Genomic DNA, 20,581 nt, shown 5'->3' with positions numbered 1-20,581 from the left:
ATTTGTTTAAAAAAAAACCAGGACGTTTTGGGGGAAGGAATCGATCACATAGCAGGCGGTAGACAAGTAGACAGCGTTGAAAACTATTTATTCCACCGATTGTTATGAAGGCCGATGGTGCCGGTGTCGCAGTTTTGAAGCACTGTCAGTTCAGCTCAACACCACGTTACAAAAGACGGTTTGGGGTACTGCCGGTGCTAACGCAATTTCACAGTAGAAATAGGAATTGCATGAAAGAACCGGACAGAAACACTTCATGCGGTGGCGTAAATGCCGAACATATATCAGCGATGTCACTTTCCTCGGTTAGGGCTATCTGCTTTGTCAGCGAATGAAGAACATCATATAAAATAAAGAGCGGAAAATACTCCCCGTGTCAAGTTTTGTAATTACAGCCACTGGTTGATGTCGTACCGTAGTAATTCCCGGCCCTTCGGACGCACTATCGCTTTGTAGAGTCACATTTCCAGCGATTCCGCGCCGCACACGAACGAAGGTAAACAATCAAGATGGCGGAGTGTTCCCCGTGTTGTCCTCGCCGCCAGCACGGTGTGACAGGGTTGTCGGACAACAAATCGGGCAACACTCTTGCCGGGCGGCAACAACATGTTGCCCGACTGTTGTTGAACACGTGTTAGCACCGCGATGGCGAAAACGTCTTCAAAACGACCGCGGCGGCCACGGAAAGGGGATTCCCCGGCAGTCGAATGGCATGAAGGCAAATGCCGATCCCGGAGCAGTGGTCATGTTCCACATGGGGATCCATCGCCGGCGCGACCCCGTTCGGATTGTGAGCTCCATTCCGGATCTGCTGAACTGATCCCGGCGCGCTCCAAAACGCCCAGTGGATTTCGCCATCGGATCCAGATCAAAATCTGGAGCGGGAGCTAATCCAAAACGACCAGTGAAACATGTCGGTCTCAATCCCGATCGCCCAGTGAAATAGGCTCGCTCCAGAAAAGTCGATCCCGGCGCGCTCCAAAACGACCAGTGGAATTCGCCATAAAATGTGTGTCACATAATCGGGGGGATCGGTAGCCGAGTGGGCTAAAACGCACACCCAGCTCGACGCGCGTGGAGCGAAAGCTCGCGCTGTGGAACCCAGGGATCCTAGGTTCGAGCCCCACCCCTGCCCGTTTCGATCTGGATGAGCATCGTACCGGCGTGCGGTCGTGTATCACTACTGCGTGGTGCACGTTAAAGACCCCAGGCTGGCGGTTGTACCGCACTGGCTAAATTGCTCATCTACCGTGGGTAACAATGTCGCCATGTTCTGGCAGACTAAACTCCTGCTGTATAAACAACTAACGACTAATCTGTTTGTTTTTGGCACATAATCACTTCTTGTACGCTTCTTGCTTCGTGATTTGTTCTTCGGCCTTCGTACCGTCTAATGCCGCGCTCTCATTGGCTGCGGAGAGATAATTAGATGCTCGAGACCATGCCACGCCCCGCGTTTCTTGAGCTGTCGGTGAATGTAGATGACAAAAATGAGCTTGTACGCGTGGGACTCCCTGCTTAGAACGGACACCGTTATAGAGACGCTTTGCAGCAGCTGTGCATGGACGCCGCCATAACTGACCTTCAGTTTTTGTTTTCTCTTATTACGTTTATTTCACTTCATCACTACCATAGCAGGCCAGGTATTGCCACATTAGATTCAACTGTGTCCTTTTCTAAAGCATCGGCCTTCGTAGAGGATCATCAACTACCGTTTCAGTTGCTCGGCATCCCGGTAAGACAAGAGAAGGTCAGCAATGGTGGCTGTAATTTGGCGCGTGTGTAAAGCGTCTATATTCCGATGTAAGATGACAGGCGAGCCTCAGAGACCAGTATTGACGGTACCGCGTTTCAGGTAACGGCGTCACTAGCTGTAGCGCGTTATTTTTTTTTTCGGTAACGCAATAATGTACTCGTTACTTTTTTTTTTTAACGGTAACGAATAACGTATTTACGTTACTTATTTCGAGTAACGGGTAGCGTGGTTACGTTAGTCGTTACTTTTTTGCTTCCCAAAACTTTTAAAAAAGTTACACTTCAATTTTTTCGTGATTAAAGGTACCAATTGTCATATTAATTCTTCCACATATATCATATGCCTTCAACATGTCTCTGTTTTCTCCAAGCAAACGCTCTCACATTAAAAAAAAAAAAACTTTTTTTTTTTTTTTTTTTTAGCGTCGACAAACGCTCTCGCCATCAATGGCAGGCAGGGTGGATATACACCATTCAAATGTAAGGCAAAAATAACGAGCGTTACTTTTTGTCGGTAACGGTAACGCGTTCCTTTTATTTGCAAGTAACGACTAACTTATTCTGATAATGCATGCAATTAATGCAAAGGTTCAAGCGAGCTGGACAAGAAGGGCGTTCACAACCATCATCGCGTTCAAATCGACACGAAGGTGACCGCGCGGGCACTTGTGTTCGGGCAGCAACTTAGCGTGACGTCTCGGCATGGTGTCACTCCGAGGAGCTGAGCATGCCGCGAGTTTTTCTTGCACGAGTTAACGCGCAAACAGTGCACGTCGTAGATATATAAGCTCGCGCCTCTGTACTGTGCAAAACCGGCACAACTTACGAGATGGAGTGTACGTAATCTCACTCGCATCCAACTCGCTAGGCCCAAAATAAGGTAAATGACGTTTCGTAGATCATGCACTCCACATTGTGAGCCATGCGGGCGCTTGCTCAATCCGTGCTCAAAGCAGATCTCTGGCGAACAATAAAGGAAATGGCCATAGTTTAGTCACTATATACAGCCTAAAGGGGTGATGCAACAATTTTTGTTTTGCGGAAATACCGCTTCGAACGCATCCCTGACGTTAATGACCTGTGAAACACCCGTTCGTTTCTCACCGCACGCAATTAAAGTCGCAAAAAATAAAAATAAAGAAAAACGAGCAGCGTTCACCCCCACAACTCGCAACCAGAACCGATGCAAGAACAAGCGGCCACGTGATCTGGAGCAATTTATATACCGCCATTGTTAATCCTATAGCCACGCGCTGGTTGGTGTGGCACAGGACACGCGCTGAGTTCCAGACATTATACAGTTCGGCTATTGTCGTCATTGCAGCGACTGGACACGGGGCCACTACCCGAATGCTTCTCGAGCTTTCGATTATCACGAGCCCAAATCGAATACGCATGCAATGCTCGGGTTCAATCTATGAATCGCATTCAAATATCGTCACTGGAGGATACGGCCTCCCCCAGTTAAGCCATCAAGTTTCGCGAAGGAGAGATTGAATGAAAACGTTCGCTTTTGTCCTTAAAATTACACCGCATCAAAGGAGTTTCTTGGCCAGTGGCGTTGCGTGCGAGTATCCTTGATTACCACAAGTGCCAGTAAGCTCGTGTAAAGTGAAGAACATTCCAATTGAATATCGCTGCACCGCCCAGTGATCAGTGACAGGCGAAAACGCTTGCGCGTAAAGTAAACGTAAAAATGAAATTTCGATCTTTCTTGAGGCAGTTTTTGATATGGAGGTGATGCACACATTTTTGTCTTTTAAAAATAGTACAAGCTGTGACTCTTCATGATGTGCAGACAGGTCCGATAAAATATGTAATAGATTTCATATCATCCTGTCTGACCTACAATTTTAATCTCTGCTTGCAGCTCGGGGTGTTTCAAAAAAAGAAATAAGAGAGCTACGGTCAGCGTTTTGTATAAAAAAAGTGTGATAAGAACGACATGGCAAACTACTGGCCTATTTCTATCTTACCGGTGTTTTCGAAAGGCTTCGAAAAAATATTGCTTTCACGCATGGTGAAGTTTTCAGATAAGGACAGTATAATCAATCCGTCGCAGTTTGGTTGCCATAAAGGCCACTCTACCGAACTTGCTCTCCTAGAGCAAAAAGAATACATGTTGGGCAACTTTGAGCAGAAAAAAATGACCCTTTGGAATATTTATTAATTTTAGCAAGGCGTTCGATCATCGAAATCATAATCTGCTAACAACAAAACTACATGTTTTTTTGTGGACAGGTACCAAGTCTAATGGCATCATATCTTGCACATCGTAAGCGATACGTCCACATAAATGGCTATTCTTCTAATATAAAACCAATTGCATCTGGAGTTCCCGAAGGAAGTATTCTATGTCATGTTTTGTTTAATTAATATGTCAATGATATCGTGAACTCAAATAAAAATATCAAATAAGTAATTTACGCTGACGATACTATATAGTTTACTAGCACAAATGAAACTCATAAAGGCCTTGTTAAGCGGTGTAGCTGTAATGTTCTAAAAATCAATGAAAATAAAACAAAAGCGATTTTATTTCACACAGAAAACAAGAATCTTATATTTACTCGTGATATCGTTTTAAATTCGACTAACATTGAAGTCCTCACTAGCTTTGAGACTCTTAGTCTTGTATTCACGGATCAAATGTGATGTGACGATCATATTAATTATATTTTGCTTAAACTGTCGCGTATCGTTGGCTTGATGTTTCGACAACGCCATCTTTTGCCAACAAGTGTCAATATTTTAATCTATACCTCTTTTTTTTTCTCATATAAACTACTGCCATCTAGTTTAGGGTAATAGTACAAGTAATAACTTAAATAAAAAAACTTTTGTTGCAAAAAAATGCTAAGAAACATTTCCAATGTACCACACGACCACCGCAATGAACCAATATTTAAATTTTTAAAATCGATGAGTGTTAATTGTATAAAGAAATATCGTTTGTATGAGTGTTACAAATTTTAAGTAGAAAAAAATTCTCTTAATCTGATTGACCTGTGTTCTCTCGCTCCAAAAGTGCAACATATATACTCGAAGTTTGCAAAACTGGAAGTTACCTATTATAGAACGACCTATGCTGAGCAAATGTGATCTAATACGCTTCCAAACTTACTTAATTATCTTAGCTTCAAAAATATTGATCTTGTTAAGTTATCGAGAAAAAATAATCCTTTTTTTTTTTTCAGTGTGATTTTTAGTATTTTTTCAGAGATTTGAGATGTATAATACCTCGTGTTTTCTGTGTATATATCTAAATGTGTATATGCATGATATATTCTGCGTATGTATACTCTCAGCGTATTTATGTATCATGTGTTACATCGATACATAGTTACATAGAACTTTCAACTCATATATGTATCATCTGTTACTACCAAAAACGTGCATATTGCCGCCTCGGATTACTTTTTGAATAATATTGTGTCCCGTTTATTTTTTCTTGTGCCACTGCTGTTTGTGTAAGAGTGGGGGCCGGGAAGTCGATCGTCAAGCAGCACGATACAGCTTATTTTTTTTCCTCGGTCTCCGTCCATCATTTATTTGATAGAAAAATAGACATTATTATTATCATTATTGGTGTGTCCGGTGCATCGAGGTACTGTACACGCCCAGGGACTCTCGAGATCGTGCGTTCAAGGGTAAGCCACGTAAGTCGAGCTCTAAATCATGCATACATTAACAGCCTTTTATTTTTGCGCCGAGGCGACCAACGATGGAGACATAACGCGGACCCGTCACTCCTTGCAGAACGGCTGGTCTTGATTGGTCTCCAGGTAGTGAACGCCGCGTGCCTTGGTCGACGGGCTGAAGTAGCCCATGCGGCCAAAGTCCGAACCCGAGGGCGGGCCCCGGCCACAACGCCGCCGGCTGTTGAAGAAGCGGCAGCCTTCGGGCCACGCGAGGGACTTGAAGCGGCACTGGGTCCAGTGGCGCAGGGACTCGACGAAGTACAGCGAGGCTCGCTGGTGGGAGCACGTCAGACCTGGTCGGAGTCGTCGAGGAATGAGGAGAGGAACGGAATCTACCGTATACGCTTTGTGGCGTCATTCGCCAGAAGAACGTGGCGGTTCAGTGGAGGACACAGAGCATGTTATGATCTGCTCCAACATATCAGCTGAAGGGGATGCTCCGACCCCGCATTTCCGGAAACAAAATGACGCCACTACGTCACTCATCACAAACGCACTTTTTTCTTTTTTTTTTTTTTTTTTGCGTCACTAAGTGAAAAAGATGCGAAGAAGAGGAGCGAAAAAAAATTGGGTCCTTAGAAAGACGAAGAGGTTAGCCGAACTGATTGATGATGGAAATTGCTACTTTGTGCTGGGGATGGGGAAGGGGAGATATGGAAAGAACAGATAGGTGCGTTAAGAATATTGTCCGATAGTACTATATCCAAGCATGTAGAGAAAAAAACTGACGCGGTCTGGTGTAACACAAAAAAACGCGGATGGAATGCACAGTAAAAAATTAACATGTTCCCGTCACATCATGCAAAAAGCGCGAATTTGGCTGCAGACATAATGAAAGAAAATATTCTTCGGACACGCGTCACGCAAGCTGAAAGCATGCTTGGTTTACACGTATGTATGCTCAGAACATGTCTACAGACAGTGTTTTTATTAACAATGCAACAGGACTGCCATACGAGGAAGAAGCCCGTCTCAGACAGTGTCTGCAGGCCGCCTTTCGTATTATGAATTCGCTACAGTGTGCCCGCGGCTAACACCCTAAGGGTGTTACGGCAACACCCTTGGGATGCTGGTAAACATCTCCATGATAGGATGCTGACGATCCTTGCAGCCCCTAGCACTCTTCTGTGCACCTATTTCACACCCTTCAAAAATAGAGTGTGTTCGATGCAACAGCACCACCCTATTTTATGACTGAAAATGGTGCAATAAGCAAGGACGCTGAAAGGGTGTAGCCATGGGCGTAAATCTTTTTACGCCCTTAAGGATTTAGCATTTCCTTGTGCGCGACAGTGGTCAAATGATACCCGAGGTTAGCGCTGCAAATACCACATTCTGAAGATATCCTGCAGTGCTCGTTTACTTCCTCGAAGAATGTGTATAGAGCCAGTCATTTCAATGGACAAAAGGGGGTTTAAAAAATAAAAACATACCCACGTTTCGTGGGTCGCACGACAGGCCCGGATCTCCACTGCCTTTTATATAGGCTAACACGCTGTTTACAAACAAACCCAGGTTTGCTCACATCAGATGTTGGCACTGCGCTTGCGCAGAAATCGGTCTGCGCATGTGCCGTGCCGACAGCAGCGCCACCGCAGCAGCGTGACGTGAGATCACATCGCGCGTCTCGAATACCGGGACACTGAGTCAATGTCTTCTTTTTTTCCCATTTTGCCTCGAACACATAAATGTGAACGTCCTGCTACAAGAAGTTCTAGGAAATGAAACAACTCGAGGTCTGGCGATAACCCTGTTTAGGGTCACTTTTGTTCCATCGATTTTACCGATAGTACCGGCGATATACTTGTAGAGGCTTGCAGCGACAACATCGTCTTCACCGCAACACGCTCCCTCGAGCCGCGGAGGAGGCTGGCACGCACCGGGGATACCCGACACCAGCTCGGGGGCCCGGTTGCGGGCCAGTCGGCCAGACCTCCGTGGTGGTAGACTAAACAACTCAAGTCGCCCCCACGGCAAGAGAGGAGAGAGGAGAGCAGGGCAGACGCCTTGCGAGCAGCGCGCGGTTAGGACGCAGGAACATTCCTCGTAGTTTTAATGTCGTTATTCTTGTGTAATCTCTCAGAAAAATAAAACGAGTTCAGTAGAACATTATTTGAATCTACAATACTTATCTAAAAGTTATTCTTTCTTTCATCTTTTTTGTTTAGGTGCACTGCACACTAATTTAATAATGGCAGACAGGAAATTACACATGCACTCGTCACTGAATAGCAACGGATGATTATCGACACTTTTTTACGAGTTTTATGTTTTATATTATGGGCTCTGAAGCAGGACGCGTTATTTGCGTTCTCTACCGCCATCTAAAAGACTATAAATGGTATATCAAGGTTGTCCAGTAGGCGCTTTGCAGGCCGTGCAGTGCCCTCTGTGGAGTCGAGAGGATTGCTGGGAACATCCTGTATATAACCGTCTGTACCAGACGACAAAGTCAACGGAGGACACGCAGGCGAGCAGTTGCGCTGAGCCGGCTACCCACTCTTTCTCTCTTAATTGTCACGTGGTAGGGACTGAGAGGGCAAAGAGGAGCTTATATAACTTCCCATAATGCATTGCACGCTTCGCGCGTGACCTTTCGGGACTTTTGCAAAAGGTCGACTAGAGATGTCCCGAACCTGCCAAAAATCTAGTCCGACGACGTTCGACTTCAACCAGATTTGTACGTAACTTAAATGCTCTGCTCAAGTCACCGTATTTTAAATACCTTTATGAGTAACTTGGTATTTGAGAAATGCTTTCGAAGGTGAGTATTTAATTTAGCACTCTAAGTTAAATACTTTTTGCAAGTAACTTGTACTCACTTCGTAAGTCACTCGCAAGTTACTGTTCAATTTGTTGACACGCCAGGGATTTCTGTTTCCGTGATCTCAATGAGTGTGCGAAGCGCCCCCTTATGTTTATACGCGTACATATTCTTCTAACGGCACAACTATACACAAAACGTTCAAATAATTGGAAAATAGTAGGCTGTACCTGGCTATAATGTTTCGGCGGTGCAGGTTGTTTTAGAGCGCAGCTCTTAGGCGTCCGTTTCCAGCTTGAGCGGCGTCACCGTCGCCGTCGGCGTAACCGCCCGATGACGATGAGGATGACGTCATCGCCACTGATGACGTCACCAGTGACCCAGGTTAGTAGTGGGGGACTTTCCTACTTCTCCCATCACTGCCCTTCCCTCCTCCTCATCAAGAGCTGCGCTCTAATTCGGCGTTACAGGGGATTAAACGTCTTTCCTTTTTTTGTATATAAATAATGAATGGAAGTCGAGAACACCGTTCAAAAGTTGAACTTCGTTGAAGTTTGCCAAAAATTCGAAGGTTCGCCGACCCAGTCGAACCTCCGGGTTCGGCCAGAGATCGGGCCCGCGCATGTACTGACTCTGTTCGCATCCCTTCTGGTGCACGCCGCCGTTGGGGTAGAAGTCCACGTGGCCGAAGGGCCTCCGCAGCCCGACGTGGCCCATGAGCAGGTTCGTGCCCGCGCTCGTGTGCACCGCGTCCAGGTACAGCACGTCCTGCTTGCGCGGGTGGAGGCCGTGCGTCTCGAACAGCGGGGCCGCGCCGTCCAGCGCTGCAACGCGGACCAGCACACAAAAGTTTGCCAGCTCATCGTCTGTAAACAAGGCTCGTGGTGTAATATTAGAGTTTGAAGGACGTCTAATCGGTGCATATTTAAAGACAAAAAAAAAACAAAACAGCGCCGTGTTTGTGTAGGAAGTAGGTAGTTCTTCTTACAGGACTTGGTTATCGGAGGAAGAAGCGATGCTTTTGGCGTTTAAACGTACACGTTTTAAAAATATGACACGAATCTAATCTAAAGTGCACCTACGTATATCTTAATCATCCACACACACGGGGGGAAATTAATAACACTCCGCAAGGAGCCGGACTCTTTTGTTCTACTACGGTTCTTGAGGTGCGAACTAGTGTAGAGCCGTTAAATAAGCTACACTAGTGACGACACGCCAGCCATCTTGGTGCTTGCAATGATTGTTGCCAGCTATCTCAAGCTTTGTCTCAAATCACAAGAAAACTCTTGTCCGGTCTCCGGGAACGTTTAAACAGTCCGCGATCGAGGAAAACGGCACCGCCTGTCGTGAATTAAAATGTACATTTAATTCCGCCTCACAGAAGCACTTTCATGCTTCTGCCTGAGAATGTGCAGCCCGTATGCATAAAAATCACAAAAAAAAAAACAAATTGAATAGTCTACAATAAATCTATTATCCCTCTACGATCTTATAATTTTTAACAGTTTGATCTAAGCGAACTGTTGCTAGATCACACAAAATTACTTTTGACACCAAACAAAAGCAATCAAAATCAGCCTAAACAACGAAAGCAAACAACCAAGAATAAAAAAAGAACTCAAAATCGAACCACTATATACTCTGCTTGGCCTTACGACGTAGCGCAACGAAAAGTTTCCGTGGCATGTTCCGTATAATAGACCTTTCCAAAAAATTCCCGGAGAACTCGCGGTGAGGGAATTGTGGGTGTTCTAGATAAAATTAATAATAATAATTTTTATTCTTGCATCTGTACAGGTGACAGGCGCCGGAGCCACCGACAAAAAGTCGACGCATGTTGACTTGACGAGGTCCAGGCCCCGTGCACTTCGGCAGATAGCTACGGGGATACAAAAATAACTGCACAGATTATGGCAACAAGTAAAATGCATACATAAAAGCGCTAGATTTCACAGGTTTACACAAAATTTTTATCCAAAACATAAGTACAATGATTTAGTGTTTATCTACATTAGGATGCCGCGAACCACCCTAGGTTTGAATTCGAAAGGTTTCGATATTTTCGAACCGAACTGATGTTCGATTTCGAAAAGTTCGATATTTTCGACCGTAGGGAGGTTCGAATTTGAAAAATTCGCAACTTTCCAAAATCGTGGGGTTTCGAATTCGAAAAGTTCGAAGGTTTCACGGTTTCTAAAAGTTCGGGTTTGATTATTTCGAATATTTGTTTACTTGAGGTTCGATAAATTCGAAGATTTCGAACTTCCCTAATTTGAAATTCGAGAGATTCGAATGTTTCGAATATCTTTGGATCTAAAATTCGAAAAACTCGAACGTATCGAATTTTCAAAGACATAAAGTTCGATAAATTTGAAGATTTCGAATTTCTTTCTACATAAAGTTCGAAAAGTTCGAATCTCTTTTAATGCTAAATTCAAAAAAAAAACTTTGAAGGTTTTTTTTTTTATTTTTAAAGTCCAAGTGCGCAAAGTTCGAAGTCCGGTTTTCATGTTCCGCCACCAGTTTCAGTTTCAAATAACGTTTTCACGCCTCACTGTTTTTCACGAAATCAGGTTTCGAAAAGTTCGCGTGTGATACTGCGCGAAGTTGGTCAGGCAATTAAATGAGACGACGAGTGCCCCGCATGTGCTGGAATATTTGCCAGTGCGGTGACGTGTAACAATAGATCAGTAATTGTGACCGCCAGCCCGGGGTGGTCATTAACGTGCATTAGGAAGTAGTGATCCTACGGACGCACTGTTTAACGATACTCATCCAGTTCGAAACGGCCAGGGGCAGGCAGGTGGTTGAGGTTCAGAAAAACCTTGAAGTGATCTGGCAAACTGCCCCCCTACCCCCTTGCACGCTGGTAGTAATCCGATCGAATGCTGCCCGAGTGGCGCAGGCATATAGTAAGTTTAGTTTGTACATGATGCAAAATCCTGAGACTGGGAGTGAAATTTGAAAGAAAAAGTGTAAGAAGACAGAAAAAAGGGGACACGACAACGTCTCAAACTCAACTCAGCTGAAAACTTAGCTCAGGACAACGTCTCAAACTCAACTCAGCTCAAAACTCAGCTCCAGGACAGCGTCTCGAACTCAACTCAGCTGAGTTTGAGACGTTGTCCTGTCCACTTTTTTCTTTCTTACACTATTTCTTGCGAATTTCATTCCCAGTCTCGGGATTTTGCATCATGATCAACATACACCAGCTCACCTGCACCTTGACCATTTTTTTTGTTTGTAATTGGTTTGGAGGTTTATTTTCTGGGGCGGAAGAAACGCCGAGCAAAACGCACAGAAGCTAACGCAACGTGAGGTCGAGAAGCGTTCTACCATACCGGTGGCGTCGGAAGAGGAAAAACGGGGGAGGAGGGGGGGAGCTCCAGTCTCCCCCCCCCCCCCCCCCTCCCAGATATTTCGGACTGTTAAAGAAAACAATACGGGGAAAGAGGGCATGGTCGAGCTTATTTTAATCTGAAATTATTTATGTATATGTATAGCTACTGTCACTCTTCACTGCATGAAAGATCGCGTAGATGGTCATTGTTAAGGCCGGTTCTCACATGCAGCGAAGCGCTGATGTAACGCTGCTCACGTGCCGCCAGGTACTTATCGTATGCCATGAGCAACAGTTCCGACGGTGCGATACAAAGCTGGTGAACGCTCCCGTCGGCACGTGCTTAGCACGAGGTCAGCGCTATGCTTGTAGCGCTCCGCTGCATGTGTGAACACGTCTTTAGAAACTCGTTGTCAGAAGGCACTACTCGTCACATGCTCGGTGGCTCGAAAGTTCAAAGCTATGTCTTTTCGACCTAAATAACTCTGCCATTGGTAAAAATTAATCAATAAATAAGCATAATAATAAATTCAAAAATAAAAAGCTGGAGAGAAAAAAAAACTATCAAGAACCCGCCGGAATGTATTCTTGCATATTCAGAGGCCCAGAGCTATGAAACAAGTTTCTCCTACCAAAATGTGTGCAGGCCAAAAGAAACACGTCCCAAAAGCGTAAAATGAGAAAAAAAAATTTTATGACGCGCTGAATTTGAACAATTTTAGAAATCTTACCCCATGAGTTAATTTCTCCCTCAACGTGAAAAAAAAACAATTAATACATTATTTTGTATTCTGCAGATGGTAATGATTTGGACTCTCTCTGGTGTTAATTTAAATGCGATACCCAAACAATGTAGGCGAACAAAAATTGCCAAGTTTAAGGTCCGTAGGTACGTGTTTGGATATTTATTCGAAACTCGTCTTGAACAACAATAATCATATCTTAAGACGACACTCACCTAGGCTATATATAGATCATTCTTAAAAAGTTTAGCATCTCCACCATAAATAGCTCCGGCTATAGCGCGCTTCAAATATGGCACAAACGACAACTGTCAAAAACCCGTCGTCCTTCCTCGCTCCTTCGGGAATCTATTTTTCTAAAACCAAGCATGCCAGGTGATTGAAATAAACGGCATTGTCTTTCGCAAGGAATGCGTCACCCCATGTAAAATTAAGAAAAAAAATTACGAATGTACTTCACTGCTTGAATACAAATGAAACCGCCCGCCGGTCTTTCGAAGTTCGACGAGCTTCGAACTTCTACCCTAGAAGTTCGAAGTTCGTCGAACTTTTGAGTTTTCAGGAATCGAGAGTTCGACAATTTTCGAATTATTTCGATTAATAGGTTCGAAAGTTCGAAAATTATCGAATTTCTTAGCATAGGAAGTTCGAAAGTTCGAAAAGCTTCAAACTTTTTAGTGCAAAAAGTTCGGAAGTTCGAAAATCATCGAATGTTTTAGTCTATCAAGGTCGAAAGTTCGACAAGTCTCAAATTTTGCAGCGTAATAAGTTCGAAAATTCGAAAAAGCGTCGAACTTCCTAGTTTAATAAGTTCGAAAATTCGGCTCTTGTCGAATTTCTCGATGTGGAAAGTTCGAAAATTCGAAATCTTTCGAACCTTTCAAATCGCTTGATTCGATCATCGAAACTTCGATTCGAAAAAGTTCGCGGCATCCCTAATCTACATGATATTTGTTGAACAATGAAGGTAAATTATGTTTTAAAGACTGGCAACCGTAGTTCGTACGAGACGGAAACACTTTCCATTCCTCGGAGATGTAGGCTCATGCGGACTCGAACGCTTCGAATATCCTGGAAGCGGCACGATTCTTTCTTTCTTATCATTGGGAGCTCAGAACGCGCGCAAAAATAAATTAACACAAAAGCAGGTCATCACATACTTTGTGTTTCGCCCTTTCCGCCGTCTCTGCGTTCTGAAATTACAAAAAGCTAAACGAGCGTCAACTCGATCTTTCATTCCTCTCTCACGTGTCTTACATCCGAACGTTACTGTGCATCAAGCAAATGCGGGGGGTAGGGGGGGGGGGGGGGGGGGAGGGGAAAGGGCGGTACCACGTATTTTTGGCAAAGTCTATTGACACTAGTGCCAAAGCACCCACATAATTCTTGACTTTCACCTTTAAATTGCATTACCCGTGTACACTGACTTCGCTAGCTGTTTGGCATTTCGTGAAGTCCAAAAGTGAAGCCTCGTGATTGGTTTTGAGTGTTGAGGGAAGGGAGAGGCCATCGCAGTAGAAAAGCGCGTGCGCAGGTGGGAATCGCACTTTTTCAAGAAAACACATTTGTTTTTCCTTTACTGCACGTCACAACACATCGCCGTGAGTTGATTTGTTAGGTGGTATACTGTGCGGGCAGGTATACTGTGCGCGTGTAGAGCACTTGATGGCACGAGCGCTCGCATACACGGCCATCAGCCTCCTGTGAGCTAAAGTTATGGCGGCGTCACGCATGCGCCGAACGCTTTGGGTCTATTGCCCAGCGATTCGCTATGATTTTTTTTCTTACATGTTTCTGCAATCAATTCTCACCGGTGAGCCTGCCAGCCTTGAGCCCGTAGTTCCGCGCCAGCCTCCTGGCGGCGAAGCCCATCGTCTGTGCGCCTAGGCTGAAGCCGATCAGGTGCACGTTCCACGGCTGCACGACGCCGTTGCGCACCAGCGATGCCACCAGGTGCGCCACCTCGCGACCCACCAGCTCCGAGTTGACGCAAGCCTGGACGTAGTCCAGCAGCCTGGAGCCCCGCCACCAATCCACCACCACCACGTTGCCGTCTTCCTGCGACCGGAATACCGTGTGAAAAGTGCGCAGCGCCGTCCGCTCTGCCGAAAGGAATGCCGGGAACTGCCAGTATAGGATAAGGGCGGTCACGCTGCTAATACTTTATACGGAAGACAGTCAGCAAACACTGTCTGGGGCGTGTTTCTTCCTTGCATGACGGTCTTGTCATAGTGGCTCATACGAAAGCTATTTGCAGACGTGTTCGAATCATACATAGGTATTGAGGCGTGTCCTCAAATATAATTCTGTCGTCATGCCTGGAGCAAACACCGCGTCGTTTATAGGGTGTCTAAGCAGTGTTAACAGACTACGGAGGACACGCAGGCGAGCGGGCGAGGCAAGTGAGAATCGATCAGCACTGCCAGCTTTGTCTGTGGTAGATGCGTGTTGTGAAGGCCAGGAGCATATGCGGAGCGCAAGTTCGTCTGCTTCTCTTAAAAGGGTTTTGGTGACGTCAGAACGTCGAGCTCTGACTGGCTCTGATCTGAAGGATCCTTGGGTACACCTCAAGACAGCTAGCATTGAGGTCTACCCACTATCTTTAAGTCAGAGCTAATCAAAACTTGGCGTTCTGACGTCACGACAACCCCTGCAAAAGAAGCAGACGAACTTGAGCTCCGCATAAAATCCTTCATTTTGAAGTTCTTTTTTTTTTTTTTTCCAAAATGCGGGGGTTAAAAATAGGGCGCTTTGTTTCATGCTGCTAATCGGGGAGAAAACGGTTTTTTTTTTTTTTTTTAGAATATTATTTCTGAGTTCAAGCTTTTCATGTTATATTTAGAAAAAAAGATAAGTATAATTAACAATAAACTGCTAAGATCTGTTCCAGTATCAATGTCACAAACAAGTCTTTAAAGTACACAAGATAGCGTTGGAACATGGTATATACAAGCTCACTTGGACTTTTTTGATTTTGCATAATCCTATTTGCTTAGATAATCTTCTGCATGCGAAGCAGCTCTGTGTATCCTATAGTCGTGTCTGGCTTTTGGACATACCTGAATTGAGACAACGTTCCCTCAATACACGTACATTTGCTATGCAGAACATCACTTTGTTTCGACACGATCAAAATATCTGCTGTTTTTCTTCGAAGTCAAGTTTTAAAAATAGATTCACTTTTTTTTTTTTTTTTTCTTTTGGTTGGAGCAGGAGGAGAAGAGGGGCGAAGGATACTTCACAATAAACACAAAAGCTACATTTTGGGGCTCGATCTCGGTTACTGAAGCCAACGAAATCCAGGTTCGTTTCCGAGGTCCGGAGCCAGTGGATGTGTCCCTAGTCCTACCGACCCTTTGCTTCATAGCAAATATATTCGGAACAGAGTAATTTGAAAAACGGTGGAATTTAATTTACGAAGAAACACGTTCTGGCTATAAATATAAGTAAATTTCGGGCATTACTCGAAAACAAAGGACCCTAAGTATACAGGACGTTCCCATAATTCGTTGCGCGCTTAGCACGCGGATTGTAAGGATTCTTGCGAAATGTCTTCCCGTGATGGAACAGAACACTTCTGCTTCGAACTGTTTGAAAAGAATTTCAAACATTTCACCACAATAGTTTAGCAGCTTCTGGAAGTTTGTCCAAGACGTATAAGGTACTTACCAGCCTGAGGAGAGCGTCCATCATGTGCCGCAGGTACGTGACGTTTCCGTTGCCCCCCAGCCCGTGCGTGATGACTTTGAGGGGTCCCCCGGTGCGGTAAGCCCGCGGCAGTGTCATGCCCCCGGGGGCGTAGATGTCCAAGACGTCGCTCCCGCTCCTCGAGTACAGTCGGAACGCCGTCCCGATCTCCTTGGGAGACTGGGGAAACTGCCGCGCATGAGCCAGCAGCCCCTTCTGGTCGAAGCAGCCGACCACATCGAAGCACACCTGCGAGAACCTGGTTCTGAGTGTTGAACGAACGTCACGGTGACGTTTCGTGGCCACCGAAAATCGTGCTTCAAAACACACGCAGAACAAAACTACTCTATTGAAAACTTTCCTGTTGTGACAATGGATACTCGAGCAACATATGTCCTCGATGTTCCTGGCTTGGTTACAGTATTTAACGTCAGCAGCACTTGGAAGTGCAAACACGTGGCTTTGCTCACGAGTCATGATCTGTCAACCTTTCGAGCTATCCAAACAAAAGATCTGTCAGCCTTTTGAGCTATCCAAACTAAACACAATTTCGCAATACCCAGGCTTTACTCTTCCCGACATGATACTTCTTATCTCTAAATTCAAATCGATAAAATGACGAATGAAAGTGATGCCAAAAACCAACATTGAGATTTTTCTGCTCTTTTCAATGTGGTGACGTCACGTGCTGTCTAACGAACAAATTGAGCAGACAGTCTAAAAAGCAGTATTTTAAGCATGCTTTTTTATTTTGCTAACATGAGATTAATTCGTGTTTATTTCACACTATCAAACTTCTTCTAACCCGTCGTAAACAAGCTGTGTTGCCCTCCTCATACTGCCCCACCCATGTCGAGGTATCGCCTCCCTTAGAGGCTGCGAGTATTTTTGGGGGTCACTTTCGAAAATGCTATTCATCAGATTTGTTTTTGGGTGGACCTGCCCTAAATAATGTGCGTTGTCAGGACTTTCTCTCTATCAGTTGCATAGGAACGAGCGGGGTATTAGAAGCTATAACAAGGCTCAAGGCCAAGTTGTCAGTAGTAATCGATATGATACCTAATTTTATTAAAACTTGTTGTTGGCCTAGTTGGTTCATGATGCAGTCTAGAAGTTTTTTGCGCGACACAAGGGGCAATCACAAGGGGGTAGTTTGCGCTTGTCCGTGTCTACTCCCTTGTGATTGTCCCTTCTGTCGCTCAAAAAACTTCTGGACTAATTTATTATCAAGGGATGTGCCAGTGTGATAGATAGTTCATGTTTCATGTCACATATTTAACCTTTCCTTAAAAACTGTTATTTTGCATTAACGTGGAAGATGTATGTTGTTATACCAGTGCATAAAAACGATAATACCTGTAGAGTGGAAAATCGACCTATATCTTTGTTATGTGTTTTTTCGAAAGCCTTTGAGATGATTATTAGCTCGCGTGTTTCCTGTTACTTTCAACAAGCATTTTGTAATGTTAAACGTGGGTTTTTAAAGTCTCGTTTGATGCAAACAAATCTTTGTTCTTTTCTTGGTTATTCAGTTTCCATAGTTCTTTCCCGAGGCCAAGTAGATATTGTTTACTTTGACATGAGTAAGGCTTTCGATAAAGTGAATCATGATCTTCTACTCTATAAGTTATCCCTGTATCGCTTATCACTTCGACTTCTTAGCTGGTTTAAGACTTATATTACTGGTCGTCAGAGTTGTGCGAAAATGTCAAACAGCTACTCTGAAGTTCTATGCCAACTTCTGAGGTACCCCAAAAACCCCAACCTCGGGCTCCTTTCGTTCCTTATTTTTATAAACGACTTCGAATTAATCATAAAAGATTCATAGCTGTTAATGCTCGCTGATTATCATTATATCAAGATATTTACGAGTATACGATCACCCGATGACTGCGATCTTTTGCAGGATGATATCCTACGTGTTTCTGAGTTGTGTTCAGTTAATTTTTGTTACAAAGCGAAGCTACTGACAATGTCACGAAAACGCGAAATTTCATCTTAACCGTATGTACTTCAGTCAGCAACTATTACACGAATCGCTGTTGCTCACGACCTTGGGATTTGTTTTGATACCGGGCTTTGTTTTTCCTATCATGTCACGCGGATTGTGGCCTCTTCAGTCCGAATGCTGGATTTACTATCACCCCCCCCCCCCCCCCCCCCCCCCCGGCTTGTCTTTTGACTTCACTCGTCTCTTACGCACTGATCGTTTATTTTCCTGTCTGGTACGTACAAACGTTGAATTTGGCAGCGTTATATGGATTTTTTTTATGACTACTGATGCGTCGTGTATTGAATTCATGCAAAACGTTTTATTCGAGTTATTTCTGATATGTATTTTAATGGATGTTATTATGATTGCGAATATATACTGAAAAGTCTGCGTCTTCAATGTTTACCAACTCGAAGACTTTTTCGTGACTTGTTTCTACACGAAATAATCAGCGGAAACTTTGACGCTAACTTGTTTCGCTGTGTTAATTTTCACGTACCAGCTCAGTTGTACAGATTTCCTTTTTTATTTTATCGCTGTGTTCTAGAAAACAAATGTCATCAATAATTCGCACGCAAATGTTATTTAACGATTTAGCGTCACCAAATTTAGATATTTTCAGTAAATTGGCCCCCTTCATGCATGAACTGCACCACATGTTGTATACTGTTTATAACAGCATTGTTACGATGCAACTTTTTTTTGTTTTTGTTTCACTGTGCGTATTTACCACCCCATCAAAACCGTAAGGTTTTTTCTGGGGCACAGAACAAATAAACGATTATTATTATTATTATTATTATTATTATTATTATTATTATTATTATTATTATTATTATATTTACGTACAACATCTGACGTCATGTTTTGAGTGCTGCCAGTATAGAGCATCTCAGCCCCTTAGACCAAATTTAAAACTTCAATATCTTTACAAAAACTATTACTGTGGGACTTGTAATGTGGGTAACTAGAACTATAGATATGTCTATTAATGTGTTGAACCGATTCTAAGGCTAATTCATGACTGCCGAAAACTAAAAGGAGTACAGTGCGCATGTCTGAGCCGCAAGTGTGTACGCTGGCAAAACACGCGGTTACACTATTTGTTTTCCTATTAAGAGAGCCCGAAGTATCTGCACGTTCTTTGAGCACGCTATCCGATAATACCAATGATACCACATTATCTGACCATTGGTTTCGACTGAAACGGGCTTTAAACTACTTTCACAACCTTGTGTTTTGGCCACCAGATAAAGGGAATTCTCAGACGTGCACGAGGAGGCCTTCAGAACGGGCGCCTTTCAAGGATTGGCAAACCAGGGCACGCCGATAGCGGCACGATCCCCAACTGATTGAAGTACATTCGCTCTGAAGGCCGTAGCCGTCTGACAGTGCCTATGAACGAGGAACCTACTCTCAACATTGTATTGAGATCGCCAGTCAAAAGGAACTTCTGAAGCGATCGTAAAATAGAAGTAATACCGGCGTCTTACCTTCTTCTCGTACATAACCTCCTGGGTCGTGGCGTGCTCAATGTTATCGTGAATGGCTGCAAAATCCATGTTGAGTTCTTCGTAAAAGACTGCTTGGCCCTCCGTCATCATCTTTTGGATATGAACGCTCACAAGACATAATAGAGACAAGGCCACATGTCGCTGTGGTTTACGGAAGATCGCCATGACCGCGCGGTCAGCAAGTGCGATCCTCTGTCCTGCCAAAGGGAGACTACGCGAGACGGGTGGCGGAGCCGGGAAGAGGGGAGTGTTTTGTTGGTTTCCCCAAAATTCGCTACTCTTTGTATTTTGTTTTCTTCTGTTTCTTGTTGTCGCCGTTTGGGGAGGACCGGGGTGGATTGTCAGCGTGCGGGAACCGTCCTGCCTGCGTGCCGCCCTTTGTGGTAACCGAAAAACGAACGACCTTGAACGTGGACCCCAAAGATTGGACGCACTCTGTAACTCCGTTTTCGTTTCGTTCTTTGCAGCTTCAGGTACTGCGTGCTTTTTTTCTTCACTTTTTTTTTTTTTTTTTTACTTTGTGTTGGAAGAAGAAAGGAGGGGAAAAAGAAAGAGGCGGGTTAGAAAGGAAAGGAGAGGTGGAGGGGGGGGGGGGGCACGCTGCATTGCAGATTTTATATTTATCGACGGACACGCTGTTTCCAAACAAGCCCGCGTTTGCCCACACCAGGTGTGGGCACTGCGCGTGCGCAGAAACCGAATGCGCATGAGGCGTCTGCGCACGCGCCGTGCCGTCGACAGCGCCACCGCACCTGCGTGACGTCAGGGCCGCGCGTGTTTTATTTTTTTTGGTTATGCTGCTATTTTTACTTTGCATTGTGGCCAAAGGAAGTTTAATAATTTAGCTACATGTTCCAGAGGAGAAGAAAAAAGAACAGTCACCAGATGACCAATATAATTTTTTCTGGCCCCGCCGATCTCACCGAATTCGGCAGAACAAGTCACACAAGTTTGCTTGGTGACAATATGGTGGCCAGACTTTTACCACTTTGTTTCTTCGTGTGCGAAAACTTATAGACAATAAATTAAGGTATGTTTCACATTCATCTTTCTACAGGGACTGCACTGACCAGGATGTGAC

General features: G+C 44.4%; 1 protein-coding gene across 2 annotated transcripts; it reads right to left on the bottom strand.

Moving 5' to 3' along the window:
- Positions 1-5,431: 5,431 nt before the first annotated feature.
- Positions 5,432-19,977, bottom strand: LOC8040450 (pancreatic triacylglycerol lipase-like). 2 transcript variants are annotated; one of them, XM_029979530.3, is made up of 5 exons: positions 19,480-19,977; positions 15,976-16,242; positions 14,118-14,364; positions 8,853-9,044; positions 5,432-5,749 (listed from the first exon to the last, which is right to left on the bottom strand). In XM_029979530.3, the coding sequence occupies exons 1-5, from the start codon at positions 19,663-19,665 to the stop codon at positions 5,502-5,504; spliced, it is 1,140 nt and encodes a 379-aa protein (XP_029835390.3). In that variant the 5' UTR covers positions 19,666-19,977; the 3' UTR covers positions 5,432-5,501. The 2 variants fall into 2 exon arrangements, with proteins under 2 accessions (XP_029835390.3, XP_042148362.1); XM_042292428.1 differs by lacking the exon at positions 19,480-19,977 and having other exon boundaries at positions 15,976-16,557.
- Positions 19,978-20,581: the final 604 nt, after the last annotated feature.

The sequence above is a fragment of the Ixodes scapularis genome, unplaced genomic scaffold, assembly GCF_016920785.2.
Source record: "Ixodes scapularis isolate PalLabHiFi unplaced genomic scaffold, ASM1692078v2 PGA_scaffold3__209_contigs__length_174095766, whole genome shotgun sequence".
Taxonomy (NCBI): domain Eukaryota; kingdom Metazoa; phylum Arthropoda; class Arachnida; order Ixodida; family Ixodidae; genus Ixodes; species Ixodes scapularis.
Note: the sequence above shows the minus strand (reverse complement) of the source record. Positions and strands in the feature narration are given on the sequence as shown.